Source organism: Lemur catta, chromosome 16 (genome assembly GCF_020740605.2).
Source record: "Lemur catta isolate mLemCat1 chromosome 16, mLemCat1.pri, whole genome shotgun sequence".
Taxonomy (NCBI): Eukaryota; Metazoa; Chordata; class Mammalia; order Primates; family Lemuridae; genus Lemur; species Lemur catta.
The window spans coordinates 1,507,455-1,526,829 of NC_059143.1; the positions used below are offsets into that span (position 1 = coordinate 1,507,455).

General features: G+C 39.7%; 1 protein-coding gene across 7 annotated transcripts in view; it reads left to right on the forward strand.

Moving 5' to 3' along the window:
- Nucleotides 1-19,375, forward strand: part of MAPK9 (mitogen-activated protein kinase 9) — a 47,197-nt gene that overhangs the window by 8,372 nt on the left and 19,450 nt on the right. For all 7 annotated transcript variants that reach the window (XR_006729263.1, XR_006729264.1, XM_045527711.1 and 4 more), the window contains exons 2-5: nucleotides 1,636-1,805; nucleotides 11,995-12,124; nucleotides 14,678-14,736; nucleotides 17,326-17,464. Coding sequence is in view for 5 of the 7 variants with exons in the window: in XM_045527711.1 (XP_045383667.1) it covers nucleotides 1,684-1,805; nucleotides 11,995-12,124; nucleotides 14,678-14,736; nucleotides 17,326-17,464 (450 nt within the window). In the remaining 2 variants the exon portion in view is untranslated. The remainder of the gene's footprint in view (nucleotides 1-1,635; nucleotides 1,806-11,994; nucleotides 12,125-14,677; nucleotides 14,737-17,325; nucleotides 17,465-19,375) is intronic.

Below are 19,375 nucleotides of genomic sequence, written 5' to 3' on the forward strand. Positions count from 1 at the left end.
TCAGTAAAATGGAGCAGCCCAAAATAATTGTGGGGAATTATTAAATGCCATAGTATGGGTCAGATCAGCAAAGATTTATTGAATGCGCACACCCTCCCAGGGACCAGTGCCTCCCTGTCCTACTGGCCTTGGAGTTTGAGATGCCATGGTGAAGGAGACAGACCTGTTCCCCCTCCTGGAGCTCAGGGCACAGTGACCTGGCAGCCCAGGTCAGCTCCTGAGTCCCCTCACAGCAGTGTGGCCTTGGCAGGCATTCCAACTTCCTCAGCCTTGGCTTGCTCCAGTGTAACGGGGGGCTCTAATCCTGCTGTGTGGGTCATTGTGCGTGGTTGTTTGTCCAACATCGAATGCAGCGTGGTGACCAGTGCTAATGGCTCTCTGCAGGAGTGGCTGGTCAGACCAGCAACTGCGACTGCAGCCACCGCCCTGAGAATGGTGAGAAAAACACAGAGCAGTGGTCAGCTCGAGAAATTATTAATTTGACTTCAGTTCTTTGTTTTAGAGGTTATTAATTTATTTCCATATTTAAGAAAAATCCTCAACACTATTGTGTTGAAATACAAATCATCACTACGAAAAACTCACTGAGTAGATGTTAAATATTAGATGGTACAATAAAAATGCAAGGAAGTTGATGGAGCTGTAGGATAAAATTTAAATTTGTGTTTTTAGACAATATAGGATGTTTACATATATGATTTTATTGTAGGCTTTATAATTTTAAAAAAGACCAAAATAAACCACTTGCTGATCTTTTTTTTTTTTCCTACTTGCTGACTTTTAAATAAACGTCATCAGACAAGAGCCAGGGAGCCAAATAAATGTAACCGCCCACTGATTTCTGCTTGCTTATTTTCCATATAAAATCATCCCGGCTCCTGCAGTGTGGGAACCTTAGCCTGCCGCCTAATCTCTGTGGTTTCAGTGCTGCTTTCTGGGAGCTGCCAGTTTATACTCAGACGTTTGTGAATAAACTTCATAGTGTTGATAGTATTGACCGTGGGTCACAGCAGAGTTCTCCGTATACGAATCTCTGTCCCAAATCCCTGTGGTGGTACGGGACTCGGGGGCTGCGGGCCAGCACTGGGCCCCCTCCTGAGGCAGGAGCACACCCGTGGGTACACACAGCACACCAGTGTCACCAGTCCTCTAACTGCCTGTCACTTGGTTTTCTGGTTCATCTTGCTTTCTGGTTCATCACCTTAACCTGACGTAGCAGAAGACTGGTCCATTTGCTTTTCTTTGGGAACCCTAGAAGCGATCATTTGGAACTTTGGTTGAGACTGCCAGGCATAGACTGGTCCCCCGGGAGGCAAGCTGACGGGAAGTGTTCAGTGATACAGTCTTTTCGTGGCCAATAGTAATGTATAAATTCTTTTCCCCACAGGTGGTTCTTTTCTAATCCAAACTCTTAAAATGTGGTCTTGCTGGGCTCAAAATTTCTTCCTTTTATAATAGTCTCATACCACTGACATGTCTTTGCATTTTTTGTGTGTCTTGCTTAATTAAGTTCAGAACTTGGTGAAACTGAGTAATAGCCACATTGTCTTATATACCCATAAGTTTGAAAATGCTAGTAAGTGGGCTGTGTACATATAATTTCAGTAAGAATGCACATTTTGTTTTTCTTTGAAGGACTTTGACGACGTACCAGCCCTTGGGAGCATTGCATGACGTTGCATCATGAGTGACAGTGACTGTGACAGTCAGTTTTACAGCGTGCAAGTGGCAGACTCCACCTTCACCGTCCTGCAACGCTACCAGCAGCTGAAGCCAATTGGCTCTGGGGCCCAGGGCATTGTTTGGTACGTGTGGTCTGTTTTAGTGGCGTGCATTAAGTTTTTGCTATAATAAAAAGTAAAACTGAATCATCAGAATTTAGAAATACTGATGTTAAGAAATACTCTTTGTTATAGGTTTGTGAGCTAAATTGAACCAACCTGTTGCTCTAGTTATATGTAGTCAGGCTATAGGATACAAACTCAAATTCTTAGAATGCTGCGTAAATTTAAATAGGTAGCAATTTTTCGTTCTTTCTTTTTTGGTTTGTTTCTCTGTTTCTTTTTTTTTTTTTTTTTTTCATTTCGCCTGTCATTATGATATTAAAATAATAGGATGACAGTGAGTTGTAACAGAAATTTGGCGTTTTATTCATTTCTTCATCATGGCCACCTTTTCCCCCCTCCCCCTTTTATTCCCAATCACTCCTATTCATTTCTAGGCACCGTCATTGCAGTGCCTGCCATTCATTGGCAGGATGAGGCAGTCAGTGTCATTGTCACTCCATGGATTAACCAGGAAGGGATGCCGTGTGAGGGGTTGGGCTGGCCGTCTCTCCCTGGTGTCTCACTTCAACTATGTGTCCAGCCCAGGACGTCAGAACCGTTAGTCTGACCCTGAACCTTAGTCTCTTGCATGGTAAGACAGTCAGCTGCCGCGACATCACTGGCCAGCTAAAGGTAAAGTTTTTCACATGTTTTCTAGACTACAGTTATCAGCACTTCCCAAACTTTTATTCTGGGCAAAACTCTTTTTTTTCTTTTTGTGGTCAATGAAAACAAGATTATCTTTGTACCTAAAAGAAACTATGATGAAGCTAAACATCTGATGTTTACAGCTAGTAGGAAGAGGGGATTCAAGATAAAAAGAGAACTCTTTTAGATGTTTTGGTAGGAGAGTTTAAGTTTACATGTAAAAATGTTGAGCTTAGAGAATCATCATCAGTGGTTTTTAACTGATCCTCTGTTGCAGAGACATGTGATCAGGGGAATCAGTTGTTTTCTTCAGCTTAGGTGGTTGAAGGCCCTGGGAGCTAAGAGGAGATTGCAGTCCAGAGCTTCTGAGAAAAACTAACAGGGGAGAAGGAATGCCAGCCTGTGTCTAAAATAGTGATGATCTTCACTTCCAAATGGTAACAACCATATTGGTACTTAAATCCAGTGTTGTGCCAAAAGAAGTTTTAAAGTCAATGGGTGGTTCACATTAGGAAACTTGGATGGTAATAAAAAGTTGTAAACAACAAAATATTCGTTTTGTTTATAATCTATCTGTTATTGGGAATTAGATGGTAATTTGACACAGATAATTTGGCGCATGTGCATGAGAGAGAGAAGAGAAAGAGAGGTAGCAAGAAGCAGGAAATAGCAAAGGTCTAGCTGGGGGCAGTTATTTAGGGCTGTAGACAGATAACCGTTTTAAACATGGGCTTCATTTATCCCAACTGGCTTGTCGTCATTCACTTGTTTTTGAAAGTTAGTAGTAATGCAAACATTATCTAGTCACTGTGAACTCTGCCATAAACCTCATTGTATAAATGGTGAAATTAGGACTGAGAAGATTTGTTGACTTCTCCCCATCTCACAGGGTGTCAGTGATAGGCCTAGGTTTAAAACCCAGCTGATGGCCTTTTGGGACCAAAGATTTGTACTTTTAGTCCCAGATGCTTGTACTGAGGAAAGGTTTGTTGATTACTTTGAGCCACTGATACTTATCGATATGACCAGGACTCTGACCTAACCTCTCTTTAGAATCTTAGTAATAGTGAGTAAATATTCACTAAATGCTATTAGAAAATTCTCTGTTACTTGTCTTTATCTCTCTAAAAGACAACGGTTGTGTTCAAGAACAGTTTTAATTTTTATAGCTATAACTGATGCTCAGTTTTATGGTGTCCCTCCATCTTATGTTCTGATGGGGAAAGTGAACAATTTGTAAGTCATTTTAGCTTCCTTTTCACCCTTTCTCTTTTATGTCCATTTGCACCAGGTTATGAGGCACCAAGTGGAATTGAGAAGTAGTCTGGTTATAGCACATCCTGTTTAAAAAAAAAAAAGCTTACTTTTCTTAAAATAAACTCAACAATAGGTTAGCTACTACTTTGACAAGAGGAATTGGGTTTTCTATCACATTCCTTCTTAAAATATTGCCATTATACCTTTAATTGATTTGATGGTCCAAAACTTCCTTTTGTCACTGTTGTACTTTAAAATTATCCATCATGGCCGGGCGCGGTGGCTCACGCCTGTAATCCTAGCACTCTGGGAGGCTGAGGCGGGTGGATCGCTCGAGGTCAGGAGTTCAAGAGCAGCCTGAGCAAGAGCGAGACCCTGTCTCTACTAAAAATAGAAAGAAATTAGCTGGCCAACTAAAATATATATAGAAAAAAATTAGCCGGGCATGGTGGCGCATGCCTGTAGTCCCAGCTACTCAGGAGGCTGGGAGGAGGATCGCTTAAGCCCAGGAGTTTGAGGTTGCTGTGAGCTAGGCTGACGCCAGGGCACTCATTCTAGCCCGGGCAACAAAGTGACACTCTGTCTCAAAAAAAAAAGAAAAATCATCCATCAATGATCTTTTGAGTGTGGTAGCAGAATTATGGCCCTGCCAGAGATGTCCACATTCTAATCCCTGGAATCTGAAAAACTATGTTACTTCACATGGCAAAAAGAACCTTGCAGATGTGATTAAATTAATGATCTTGAGATGGGGGATCATCCTGGATTAGCAGGTGGGTTCTTCTTATAAAAAGAAACTAGGACAGTCATAATCAGAGATGATGTGATGACAGAGCAGAGTTTGGAGTGACACAGGGCCACAGCCAAGGAATATAGGCAGCAGCTGCAAGCTGGGAAAGGCCGGGAGCAGATTCTCCCCTCAAGCCTTCAGAAGGAACTCAGTCTTGCTGACATCTCGATTTTAGCCCTATTTAAGACCCATTTTGGACTCTGATCTCCATAACCATAAGATAATAAATATGTGTTGCTTTAAACCCGTAAATTTGTGGTAACTTGTTACAGTAGCAACAGGAAACTAATACAGGGGGGCATGTGTGTTTTTATATTTTTGAGAAATAAAATATCGTAATAGCAACAGTATATGATTTATACAACTAGTTAATCTTCTATGTAATTAGCGCTTCATGAAGACCTAGGGAGGTGTGCAGATGAACCAAAGTGCAGGCAGGGCTGGGGACTTTTACAGGACTAAATGGAAGAGTTGGAACCAGAATAAAGTATTCTGAATCCTAGTTTTGAATTGTTTTTAGTGTTGTCTTTGATTTGTTTGTTTCTATGTTTTTGTTCTTTAAAAACATTAGTAAAATTTTTTAGGAAATAAGTTTTAAAATGTTTATCATTTTGAAGTATTAATAAATATTAACTCAGTTATACAGTAAAATTAAGTAATTGCAAGACTGGGGAAAATGTATTTACATTTCTTTCATATATATTCAGTTTTTCTTTCTCCTTGTAAAGTCTCAAGTTCTTCAAGCCGGGCGTGGTGGTGGCACTTGCAGTCCCAGCTACTCAGGAGGCTGAGGCAGGAGGATCACTTGAGCCCAGGAGTTCGAGGCTGCAGTGAGCTATGATCATGCCCCACAGCACTCCAGCCTGGGTGACAGAGCAAGAGCCTGTCTCTAAAAAATAAAAATCATAATAAATAATATTTAAAAAATCTCAGGTTGTTCAACCAAAAAGTAAAGATTACTCAGTTTATGAAACAGTTCTATGAAATGTTCAACCTTTTGGGAAAAAAGTTTAATATTAAGTCTGGCAGTACTTAGAAGTAACAATTACAGCCTTAACATGAACTAATCAGTATAGCTTTTATTCCTTTTTCTTTTCCTCTAGTTCTGTACAAGCATGAGCATTGGCCTGGTCCTAATACTGTTTTATTTTCTCTCTATTAATATAAATAAATAAAAACATAATGTTTATAGTAAAATTTGTATGATAAAGGAGACAAATGGCATAAGGCATAGGATGGATGTGATTCAGGAGACGTGAGTTCTGAATCCAGCCCTGATCCTCACAGCAGTGGTTCTTTGTGACTTGGGCGAATCACTGTTTCTTTATGGGCCTTAATATTTTCACCCATAATGATTAGTTTGGAACTTCTGATTTAAGATAGTAGATCAAACACCTAAACAAAGGGAACAAGGATGATAATGAGTACATGAGAGTTTTAACAAATGCATAAAATATAGAAAGTAGTTGGAATCTTGATACAGATAAAACAACAGAGGAAGTAAGAATAAGTAGACGAGGCATTTGCAACAAGGAAGAGAACCTGTCTATAGTAGAACCCTAAAGAAGCCATGGGTGTAGAGGTGACAGTATAGAAAATGAGGATGAAATGAGGGGCTAAAACCAGGGCTGTGAATTAAAATGTTCCTATGAAACAGCTGCTCCAGTTTGCTCCCAACATTCCCACCCTCCCCCATGCTCAGATTTGCCCTTAGAGAGCTAGTAAGTTAGCGAAGAATTATTAAGTCAGGATCCAAGGAATGACAGAGGCCTAGTAAGGAGAGCTCAGGATTTGGGTCTGTCTTTGTCTTGGGGGCATTCTGGAAGGGGCAGCTGAGAGATTGGGTAGTATTTTGGACTGCCTTGTGGCTAGGAGACAGGGATTAGAGTCCAGGGCCCTCAAAGGAGGCCTAGTGAACTTCCTTGCTTTGTGTTGGGACCAATAAAAGAAAAGACTGCCTCCTAGAAATAAAGGTGACCCCAAGATAGGCCCTTGCAGGCACTGCCACTTGACTTCAAATCATCTCATTTGCTGAATTTGTACAGAGCTTAGTTCTAAATTGTTAGGGTCCCCAGATACCCAGCAATAGTAAATGTAAATTCTTTCTGGAAGAAGATAGTAACACAATAGATAAAGTTATTTCTAGATAGCAAACAGTTTTACAAGTGCAAGGTCCAGTACACAATCGAAAATAACTAGGCACAAGGAGATAAGACAACATAAACAAAATCCTACAGAAACAACAGACAAGAGAAACAGATCCAGATCCAATATTGGCATTATTAGATCCAAATTTTTAAATAGGTATGATGTCATGTTCAAGGTGATAAGAGGCAGGATGAAAAGTTTTGATGAAGAACTAAACAAACTAAACAAATTCTAGAACTTAAAAGTGTAGTAATTGAATTATGAACTTAATGTATTTAACAGCATTTTAGGTATAACTGAAGAGAGAATTAGTGACTTGGAAGATATGTCAGCAAAAATATGCAGAATGGAGCCTGGAGAGACAAAAGAGCAGAAGAGTACAGAAGAGAGAATGCATTAGTTTTCTATTGCTACATAACAAATTACCACAAACTTAGTTGTTTAAAACAAGACCCATTTATTATCTCTGTAGGTCAGAAATTTGGGTGAGCTTGCCTGGGTTCTCAGCATCTCACAAGGCTGAAGTCAAGATGTTGGCTGGGCTGGCTGGGTTCAGTGGCTCCCACCAGTAATCCCAGCACTTTGGGAGGCTGAGACAGGAGGATTGCTTGAGGCCAGGAGTTTGAGACCAGCCTGAACAACATAGCAAGACCCTGTCTCTACAAAAAATTTAAAAATGAGCTAGGTGTGATGGTGCAGGCCTGTAGTCCCAGATACTTGGAAGGATGAGGCAGGAGGATCACTTGAGCCCAGAAGTTTGAGGTTGCAGTGAGCTATGATGACACCACTGCACTCCAGCCCAGGTAACTGAGCCAGACCTTGTCTCAAAAGAAAAAAAAGAGAGAGGTTGGCTGGGCTGGGCTCTTACAAGGAAGCTTTGGGAAGAATCTGCCTCCAAGCTCATTCAGGTTGTTGGCAGAGTCTCGTTCCTTACAACTGTAGGTCTGAGGTCACCAATTCCTTGCCACCTGTCAGCCAGGGGCTACTCTCTACTCCTAGAGGCTCTCAAGTGACCGCCTTCGTCTTAAAGGCAGCAGTGGCATGCTCAGTCCTTCCCCTGACTCAGATCTCTCTGACTTCCCCCCCCCTTCCCATCGGCCAGAGCAAACTCTGCTTTTAAAGGGCTCTTGTGATTAGATTAAGGCCACCTGGGTAATCTGCCTTTTCTTAAATTAATGAGTATGTTCAGCCCCTTTGCAGGATACAGGGTCAATATACTACTCTTCCCCACAAAAATCAATTTCATTTGTATTAATATATACTATCAGCACATGGAAAAAGAAAATTTGAAAAGTATACCATTTAAAATAGGATGAAAAAATTAATTATTATATCTAGGTGAAGAAAATCTAACAAAATGTGAGAGATCTGTGTGCAAAAAGCTAAAAGAATTAGGAAAAATAAAGAAACTTAAATAGGATATATCATGTTCATGAATTAAACACTTAATACTTTAGAAGTGTCATTTTCAAACTGTCTAGATTGATTATAGTCTAAATCTTGGCAGTCTTTTTTTCTTTTTAATTAATAAGCTGATTATAAAATTTGCATGTAAAAATAAAGGTCCTAGAATGGTCCAGACACCCTTGAAGAAAAAGGGAGGAGGACCCCGTCTGCCAGATGTGAAGACTTACTATCAGTAGGAAACCGTGGTGATCAGGTGGTGGGGTGTGGGTGCAAGGAGATATAATAAAGAACCTAGAAACAACCACACACATACGGGCTTCAGTGCTGGCCTTACGGAGCAGTGGGGAAAGGATAGTCTTTTTGATACGTGGAAACAGAATTACATTGTCACAAAAGAGGGTATCCAAATAACCTTTCCAATAACCATGGGAAAAAATGCTCAATGTCGTTGTTCAACAGGGAAATGCAAATTAAAACCATAATGAAATAATGCTGTACACTCAGCAGAATGGTTAAAAATTAAACTGTTGACAATACCAAGTGTTGGTGAGGACGTGGAACAGCTCACAGACAGTTCTCAGATGTAGACCTCTCATGCACTGTTAGTGGGCCTAGAACCACCTGGGCAAAGAGTTCAGCATTATCTACTAAAATATAGTAGATGCATTCTCGCTCTTAGCTGTCACTCATCAGAAATGCATGCATAGAGGACCCAGAGCCATGTGCAAGACTGTTTATGGCTTTTTTGGTAATTGTTTGAAAACTAAAAGCAACTGAAATATCTATCAACATTATGTGATACAGTCATACAAAGGAACATTATAGCAATGACACAGAATGAATTATAGCTACATACAACAATGGATGAATCTCCTAAATATAATATTAAGCAAAAAAAGTCAGACACAGAAGATTTAAAAAAAACAGGCAAAAGTAAATTATGGGGGCTTGAGGATGCTTGTTTAGCAAGAAAGTAATTATTATAAACAGAAGTAGTTATTATCTTTGGTGGCCAGGAGGGATAGTAATTAGTTGGGGGGTATGAGAGGGACTTTTAGGATACTGACAGACATGACTCTTTGATGAAACACTGAGCTAGAGAACAAAAAAAGAAGCGAAGGAATGAGTACAGTATCAGGCTAAGCCTTTTCACCAATAACACTCAATGTTGGAAATCAGTGGAACATGCCTTTAAAGTTCCGAGAGAAAGTTGATTTTAAACTTAGAAGATAAACTGTCAATCAAGGGTGAGGGCAGAATAGGATCATTTATCTTCCGTTTCTTTTTCTGAGGAAATTCCTTGAGGATGTACAACAGGAAAGACAGTAGGAGAACGTGTAATACAAGAAACAGTCAAGGCCAATGAAGAGAAATCCCAGGATAATAGCCATGTAGCAGGCTTTGAAAGAAGCTCCAAGAAAAATGTTTTTTGAAAAAGAGAATAGATTCCAAACAATAATGATAACGTAAGAAACTATTATAGGAAGTATTGGTGATTGACTAAAAATAGGTACATTTTTCTTCTCTTAATAAGAAAAAAATAGTTTATTAGAAATGTGTGTGGGAAAAGCTAGAAAAAGTCATTGTCTAAAACTGCAGTCCCCAACCCCGGGTCCAAGGCCTGGTATCACTGGTCCATGGCCTGTCAGGAAATGGGCCACTGTCACTACATGAGCTCCGCAACACCCCCACCCCCAGTGCGTGGAAAAATTGTCTTCCATGAAAACCATCCCTGGTGCCAAAAAGGTTGGGGACTGCTGGTCTAAAATATAAAAAGGACATGATGTTTGAGCAGATGATGGAATGTAAGAAAAGAGAATCAATTTGCTCTTAATGCTGGGAAGTCTCATGAGCAAGTGGCCAGGGCCATGTGACCTTCAGAGAATGAAGTGTCATCCCAACTCTGCGGTTAGTAATATTTACATACACTCTATGTATTGGTTTTCAACTTTCAGATACATCCTAAAGAAGAAACACGGAAGGCTTAATTATAAATATAAATGTGTTATCAGGCTTGACCATTTAAGATAGAAGTTTGGAGGAAAAGGGAGGAGGATAGAAGAGAAAGAGAAGGAACGTCTTAGTCTCATCTTGCATACCCAGGAGTTAAAAGGCTCCTTTGAAAGCCAAGGAAACATGAACTTTAGGTATCTTATTTAAAGTTACAGAGGTAACCAAAGGAAAACTTAAAAACACAAGAATAGAAAACTGGGAGGTATTGGGGATTTCAAGGAAGTGGCTAACTGCTCAGTTTTTGCAATGGGGAGTATAATAGATCATTTCTAAAATTGATAAATGAAGAAATAGTGATAAAAATATATTCTTTTGAGTTAAGAAGTGACTACAAGAACCAAAACCAGGCATAATTGAAGGTAGTTGCTCCTGGAGCCAGAATTAGGAGTGGGAAAGCATGTGTCCACTCAGATGCTTAGAACTGGTCTATTTGGCTCATTTTGGACCAAAACTTTTTTTAAATTGACAAATAACATATACTTATCATGTACAGCATGTTGTTTTGAAATATGCATACATTGTGGAATGGCTAAATGGAGCTAATTAACATATGCATTACCTCATATACTTATCATTTTTTTGGTGGTGAGAACACTTAAAATCTACTTTCTTAGCAATTTTCAAGAATACCATACATTGTTATTAACTGTAGTCACCATGTTGTACAATAGATCTCTTGAACTTATTCCTCCTAACTGAAATTTTGGGCAAAAAGTTTTGAGACCAAAAAAATGTGTCCATTTTCAAATTCTTGTGATTTATTTCACAAATAGATTTAATTTTACATTTTATAACTCATATGAATAGTACATTTGCATATGAGCATATGGATTTACATATGTATCCACACATACACATAGTATGAATTGACTTACAAAGTAATTAAAGAAAAATAAGATATGAAGTTTCTAATAATTCTGAAATACTACAGCAGATAGCCTCAACTTAAAAGCAGATTAAATTAAGTTAGAGTTGTTTGGCAAAAAACATTATTAATAGAAGAAAATAAATGTATACAGTGTTAATTCTAATAAGCCTAATAGAATAAACAAATAGAAACAATATTTAAAACGGTGCTTAGGTTTGCAGATGACCTTTAGAAGCTCTTAACCCCTGATGAGTAGCAAAAGGTAATAATTTTTTGAACAGGTTTAAAACCTAAAAATGTGCGATCAGGTACTCAATTTTTCATGTCTGTTTTCTGAGGGGGAATGAATATAAAATTTCAACAGGGAGCTTGAGATGCTAGAAACATGCCTCTAGATGTTATTAATATTCTTACTATAATAGGAGGAGGTATTTCTAGAAGAATTTTATGTATAGCAATGGCTTACATTAGAGATTTTGTGTCTTAGGGATTTACTACGAGCTGCGATTTTAGCTTCTGTTTTCATTTTAGATCCTTTTGTCTGGGAAAAGGTACAATCATTCAAGACTTAGATTTATTATATTCTTATGAGCTCAACCATTTCCTCTGCTGTGATACTCCAAAATATACTTATGTTTTAAGCTGTGATAACAGTGATCTTTTTTCAACTTCTTGAAAAAAATTTCTTCTTTTAAACTGAAGATTTCATTTATTGACCAGTCTTACATGCTCTATTTTAAATTACCTGGTTCTGAACCTAATAATCTCAACTAATAAAATGAGAATTCAGTGTGCAAAGGATTGCTGAATCCCATCTTAACTGTAGCTGCAATGTTTGTGCCTTTGTAGAGGAGTTAGTCCCTCCTGGCAGTCTTAGCCAGCCTACTTTGCTCTTCATGTGTGTAAGTACCGTGAATGGGAGCAAGCAGATTTTCCTTGTTATTCACTAAAACGATAATACATTGAATGTACATTCTGTATTGCTATATTTTCCAAAAATATTCTATTGGATTGTTTATTATATTTCCTAATTATAGTGCTGCATTTGATACGGTTCTTGGAATAAATGTTGCAGTCAAGAAACTAAGCCGCCCTTTTCAGAATCAAACTCATGCAAAGAGAGCTTATCGTGAACTCGTCCTCTTAAAATGTGTCAATCATAAAAATGTAAGTTATGTATATATTTTTTCTGTATGCTTTAATGTAGTCAATGATGTCTTAATCTTCAGGGTCCTTTGAAGATACATTGAGTTCAGACCTAGGATTAACTAATGATAAAAATGGCTATTAAAATGGTTATATTTTATTGATAAAATTCTTAATTAACATTGGGGAAATTGAACTTAGAAAAAGGTCTCATGGTCCACAGGAATTTAGGTCAGTCAATGAAGGTAGGAATGTCAATTAATCCTGTAACCATTTGGTTTTCACTATTGCCATCTCTGTAAAATAGGAACAGCATTCACCTAACAAATTGAGACATAACTAAATATTTTTTGGAAAAACATTATTCTATAAGTAGTTTTTTACCTTGTATAGGACATCTCAGTTTTCAATACACATTATTAGATGATTTTACATTTAGGATAGCTGTACTCAACATCTGCACAGAAATCAAAGCACTAAATGTTAAGGAGAAATAATGTCTCTAGAAAATGAGGTTATATTCAGTCAAGCACATCATATGTTCTACTAGTGGTCACTGAGCATTATTTTAATATTCTTGCCATGTTTTGAAACCATAAAATGTTAAATCTGGAAAGGACTTTGGAGATCAACTTGTGTGACCCCGCTTTTTTTGGAGGGGGGTGAATATCTAAGATTACATTAAACTCTATATGGTTCCCTTTGTTTTAACATTTATGCTGGATCCTTCTGGTGTAAGGACATTGAATATGAAACTAAGATAACTTCATTCTTTTGAGTCTATGGTTTGACTTGGTTTTAATTCTCTAAGGCATGCTTTATTTTGCTTATTTATTTTAAAACCTTTTTTTTCAGGTTGCAAAAAATTTTATATTGTTAAAGATTCAAACAACATAAAAAATCAGTAATTCTTGAATCCCACCACCCACAGATCACTAGCATTAACACCTTCATGCGCATTCTTATGCATACGTGTGCACATACACATAAACAGGATCGATTATGTTATTCTTCATCCTGTTTTTTCCCCTTGCTGGAATGTTGGTAGATCTCATAGACTTTAATGAACATAGATATAAGCTGTTTTTTAAATGGCTACATAGTACAGATGCACACTGATTTATTTAAAAGGCCACCTGTTGTTGGATAATTTGTTTCCAGTTTTTCACTATTATAAGCAATGCTGCAATGAATATCTTTATACATGAATCTTTGCACACTTCGTCCACGTGAATTTCTTAGCCAACATTGCTGGGTCAAAGAGTGTGTACACTTTTGATTTAAAATATGCTGACAAATTGACTTCAAGGAAGATTGTCAATTTTATACTTCCATTAAGCGTATCAAAGAATGTCTTTTACTTCAGAATACCCTAACAATACATATTGTTGGGGGTGTTTTTTGTTTTACTTTTGCCAATTCAATAGATGATAAATTCTTTATTAGTGAGGTTATTAATTATTTATTTTTATTTTATTGAGAACTTGCTTTTTATGGCTTTTGTTCATTTTTCTCTTGGATTACTCATCTCTTTTCTATGCATTTGCAGGAGGTTTTTGTATATTAAAGCCCTTTACTTTTTTTTTTTCCATTTGACATTATTTATGTTGTTGCCATACTGATGTTTTAAAAATTTATTTCTGGTTTTGTTTTAATGTAATCAAATCTCCTAGGTTTCCTGTCATGCTTAGAAAAAACGTTTCTACACCAGAATTATATAAATGTTTAACCATATTCTAATGTTTTATAGTTTCATGTTTTAGATTTAAATCTTTATTCTATTTTGAGTTTATCTTGGTATAAAGATTAAAATATGGGATGCAGTTTTATTTTTTCTGGTGGCTAGCCACTCATGCCAGTCCTGTACACTGAATAATTCATCTCTCCCTTTGTCATTTAAAATTATTGAGGATGTGTGTCTGATGCTCAAATCAGGGAGACTTGCTGTTTATACCATGAGGTCCCAGGATGGAGGCCTGTGTGTGGGGTGGTTCGGCTTTTTAACCCTCTTTAAGTAAAAATATGATGCTATAAGGTTTTTCACTTTATCACATGAAAAATATGAGCTTAGCCTTCATATTTCAAAACTATTTTAGAAATTTGTACATAGTATTTAAGTTTTCAGAGGAAACATACTGCTTTCTTTAGTGTTTTTCCACCCATAATTTCTACTTTTTATGTTCAGAGCCAAAAAGATATTATGTATTTAAATTCTGTAATAATAATTTAAGCTACTAGAGACACATAAAAATGATTTGATTAAATGTACATCTTGGATTTTTTTGAGACAGAGTCTTACTCTGTTGCCCCGGGTAGAGTGCAGTGGCGTCATCATAGCTCATTGCAGCCTCAAACTCGTGGGCTCAAGCCATCCTCCTGTCTTTTTGAATCAATGTTTAACTTTTATCAAATGCCAGGTAATAGAATGTTTTGGTAAAAGCAGTAATAATAATACATTCTGAGTTCTGCTGTGATTTTTTTGCCAGTTTTAATACATTTCAATGTTAAACTTAATTTTTATAATCAAGTAGAATCAGCTGACATACTGAGGTAAAATTAATTTTCTCTTTTCAGATAATAAGTTTGTTAAATGTGTTTACACCACAAAAAACTCTAGAAGAATTTCAAGATGTGTAAGTATCATTTTTATTTATCATAGTAATACACTATACATCAAAGACTGAAAATTTAGTAAAGAGATTTTTTTATACTTAAGAAATGTAAGCAACAATACTTTTTTTTTTTAAGACAAAGTCTCACTCTCTTGCCCAGGCTAGAGTGCCATGGCGTCAGCCTCGCTCACAGCAACCTCAAACTCCTGGGCTCAAGCGATCCTCCTGCCTCAGCTTCCCGAGTAGCTGGGACTACAGGCGTGCACCACCATGCCCGACTAATTTTTTTTTTCTATTTTTAGTAGAGACAGGGTCTCAGTGTTGCTCAGGCTGGTCTCAAACTCCTCACCTCAAGCCATCCTTCCACCGCAGCTTCCCAGAGTGCTAAGATTACAAGCGTGAGCCACTGCACCCAGCCTGACAATACATTTTTAATGATAGCATAGACAGTTTTCTCTGTAGAAGAGAAATATTAAGAAAAATGAATGGTAATATTAATTTATTTGTGCCTCAAAGGTTACCATCTTCATATCAGATAAAGGATGGCTGAAAAGAATTCTTCAGAGCAGTGACCGTTAATGTCAGTACTCTGTTTTACCAAACTATAGTGTTTTTCTCCAGTCTCTGATAGCCAGCATCGTAGGGTTCAGATGTTTACGAGCATCATTTGAAATGTTTAAGTGATTAAGTACTCTGCGTTTTCAGATTCTTAAACAGAATTATCTCGCTGACTAACAGTGGAAGGAAATATTAGTTTATGCTGTTGAGGCACAATACCCAACTTCATCCTAAATTTATTGGTATATTCAATCATTCAACAAATATTTGGTTGTGCTAAGCACTCTCTTGGACTCGGCTTACTTTGGGGACCAAAGCATGTGGAAATCCCTTTCACTGCTTAAGAAGTGTAGTTGGTAAGCTCCTTCCTGGAGCCTGCCAGGGAAGACAGACAGTCGGCCAGTCAGTAAGGAGAGAGCATAGTCCCTTAGAAGGTGGCAAGTGCTGTCGGCACTGGTGCTTCAGGCCAGCTAGTCAGGCATCAGAGTGCTGGGGTTGGGAGTCAGGCTGCGGTTTTCAATAGGGTGGCTGGGGAAGGACCTCAGTGAGTGGTGACATTTGAAGAAAGCCTTGAAGGAAGTGAGGGAGTTGGGCCTACAGATACTTGGGGACTGGTGGAATGGCGAAATAGGGAGCAGATGGCACACAGGAATGGCAGCGGGCACCTGCCTGGTGTGCTCTAAGACTAGCAAGAGGCCATTGTGCTGGAGTCAGAGGGCCCAGGGGGAGGAGAAGAGGGTGAGCTCAGAGAAACGATAGTAGGACACTGCGGGGCTGCTAAGCCATCGTAAGGATGTTCTTTTGCTCTAAGGCAAGTCAGAATAAGAGTTCAGCAGAGAAGTGAGCTCACTCGCCTCATGTTTAAAAGAATAAATCTGGTGTCTGGGTTGATAACCCGTTGTAAGGGGTAGGGGCAGGGAAGGCCAGTTATTGCTATTGCAGCAGTTCAGGCGAGGGATTGTGGAGGGTCCGTGTGGGCCAGAGGGGTGGAGGGAAGAGGTTGGACACTGAAAAGGCATAAGGGCAGAGCCGCAGTATTTGCTGGTAGGTAGATGGGCTGTGTGCTGTGAGGGAGGATTAAGAACGATGCCTGCATTTTTGGCCTAAGCCTGAAGGATGAAGGAGCTCTCAACTGAGACGAGGAAGGCTGTGAGAAGAGCAGGTGGGGGCTGTGGCGGGTGGAATCAGGAGTTCAGTTTCGGCCATGGACTTGGAGATACTGTTGGACATCCAAGGGGAGCTGTGAAGTAGGCAGTCGGGGGATGAGCCTGGGTTCAGGAGAGAGGTCTGTGTTGAAGGTAGGAGTTGGGGGTCAGCGGGGTGGAACTGGAAACCGCCAAGGCGGTGAGTGCAGTTAGAGAAGAGAGCAGTGCCAAGGGCTGACCGCGAGGCACACCAGCAGCTAGGAGTCTGGCACAGGAGAGGGCATGGCCAGCTTGATTGTGGGACTAACCGCTGGATTTGGCAACACGGAGCCAGCTGGCCATGAGAAGGACAGCTTCAGCAGAGTGGTGGGGCGCAAGCCTGAACCAAGTGCTGTTATAGAAAAATGGCAGAAGTGGAGATGGCAAGTGTAGACACCTCAATTTAGATTCACAGCAAAACTGAGCAGGAGACGCAGGGCTCCCACATACCCCTGCCCCCCACGCAGCTGCCCATTGCCAGCATCCCCCACCGAGGGTGGGACCTGCGTTCCAGCCAGTGAGCCTGTGACAACATGGTTGGGACCCAGCTAGGTGTGAGCCAATAGCAAAAAATTAAAGTAGGAGAATTTGAATGTATGCGATTCTGTTTACTATGATGTAAAATTTTTTTTTGTTTTTAATTTATAAGACATTGAGTAAATTGGTTGTTTTTATATTCTTTGGAAAATTTTTTACAAAGTTCCAGTATACCTTTGCTTCTTTTCAAGATACCTTACATTGAAAGAAAACAAGTTATCTTTTTACTTTAGTCAGTACAATGTTATTATTGTTTCATAAAAATTCTGATTTAGTAGTCACAGGGACTTGAGATAATTTTCACGTACATGGCTGATCCTTTCTTTCCCAGGTATTTGGTTATGGAATTAATGGATGCTAACTTGTGTCAGGTTATTCATATGGAGCTGGACCATGAAAGAATGTCCTACCTTCTGTACCAGATGCTTTGTGGTATTAAACATCTGCATTCAGCTGGTATAATTCATAGAGTAAGTAGTGATATATTAATTTTATTTTTAAAATCGCAATCATTTGGTTTTCATAATCCTTTACATGCAAAAGAAAATATTTTTTAAAAAATTTCTCAGTGTTGAAAACCCAAGTAAACTATGGACCTGTGTTGTGTGTCAAGAGATACCGACTGGAACACGCGTGTGCGGCCCGGCGAGGGGCGCGAGCTGCTGCGAACGTGGGGGATGTGGGGGGCGAGCAGCCGCGGCCATGCCCGCGCCGAATCCCGAGAGAGTTGGATACTGCGGAAGAAAAGTTTCTTTTTAGACTTTTCATTTGGAAGTAACTTAAAACTTAGAGAAAAATTGCAAGGGAATTTTTGGACAAAGAACATCAAATACCATTTATCCAGATTCACCTCTTGTTAATGTTTTTGCCAAATTTGAAATCAGCGAGGAATTTGGGTTTGGGGTGAAAGAAAGTTAGAGGCCAATTAGTGAATGAAACAGTCGCTTGAGAACTCTTACTAAAATTTATCAGATATCCATTTCTTATGTTCCAACATTCTGCCGGTGGCTTCCCCGCCTGTCTGGTAGGAACGGCCTGGCTCTGCAGCTGAGCACTTGGGGCAGCGGGGCGGCCCGGGCCCCGCGGAGGCTGGGACTGGGATGGCGGTGTGGCCGGTACTGTCAGCAAGTAACGCTTAAAACCCAGGGGCATGTAATGTGATTCTCTAGGCTGGTTTTATAAGTTTTTGTTATTTTTTGACTTGTAGAGTTGTGTAAACAGAACATCATAATAGAATTTTTTTAAAAACAACTAAAATGTTGAGTGAGACTAGAGTCAGAGATAATATAATTTTATTGGAATATTCCCAGCATTCCCTAAATTATTACTGTGCTAATTGTATTGGCAAACTGTCGTTAGATTTTATGTTCCAACAGCAAGAAGTTGTATTTTTTCTGGGCTGAAATCTGTGGGGAAGAAGATAGTGAGACCAAAAGAGTGAAGCCTATGAATACGGAAGAGTGGTGGGTTTTGCTGGTACAGTAGCGGCAATTCATTCAGATCCGTTAGCTGCCAGGAAGGGTGGGTTTCGTCGCAGCCACTGCGTGGAGGCCTCCGTGGTGGCAGAGCCCCTCCCTCCTCGCGAGCCCGGGTCTGTGGCCCCGGTGGGGCGGCGTTGCTTGTCCTCCCAGGGCCTGGCAGGCTGAACGGCTGCTGCGTTGCCAGCCGGGTGCTGTTGTTTAAAACACAGCCTGTGCTGCCACCAAGTGGTCAGTTCAAGTAATATGTAGTGTTGGCAAATTCACTTTACAAACACTAGATTTCTGAATTAAAAGTAAAGATTTCTTAGTGTACCATTCTGTTTCTCCTCCCCAAATTTTCACAGCCTTCACACAATTTAAGGCAGTTTAATACCTCTTAAATACATCTTTTATTAAATTCGAACTTTAGAATGATCTCCCAGATTATTAGGCTGATTACTTTAGGCCTTATAAATTCTGTAAGGGGAATGATTTGCCTGACTTGTTTCCCCTCTTGGGCACAGAGGTCAGTGGGAGAACAGGAGCCTCCCGGTACTGACTTGTAAGAGCTGCCGCACTCCTGGGCCTTTTTATGGATGGTTCAGTCCCTGCAGCCTGGTCGCGCCTGCTGGCCAGCGGGCCACAGCCACAGCGAGCCCAGAGAAGTGTTTGGGTTACCCAGTGCCCCGTTGAGAAATCTAAGAAGACCTGAAAAAATGACTCCATCGCCACCCCTGCCTTCTGATGACCCTCCCACCCCCATTCTTACCGCATCCTCCCTGTCACCTTGTACTTCCTGCTTCCCACATCCGGGGGCTTGCCAGGCTCTCGGCCATATCTGTCTGCACGGGAAGGGTCCACACTCACGGGGGAAAGTTTCAAACAGTGCACAGCTATGTAAAACAAAGCATGAAAGGCTCC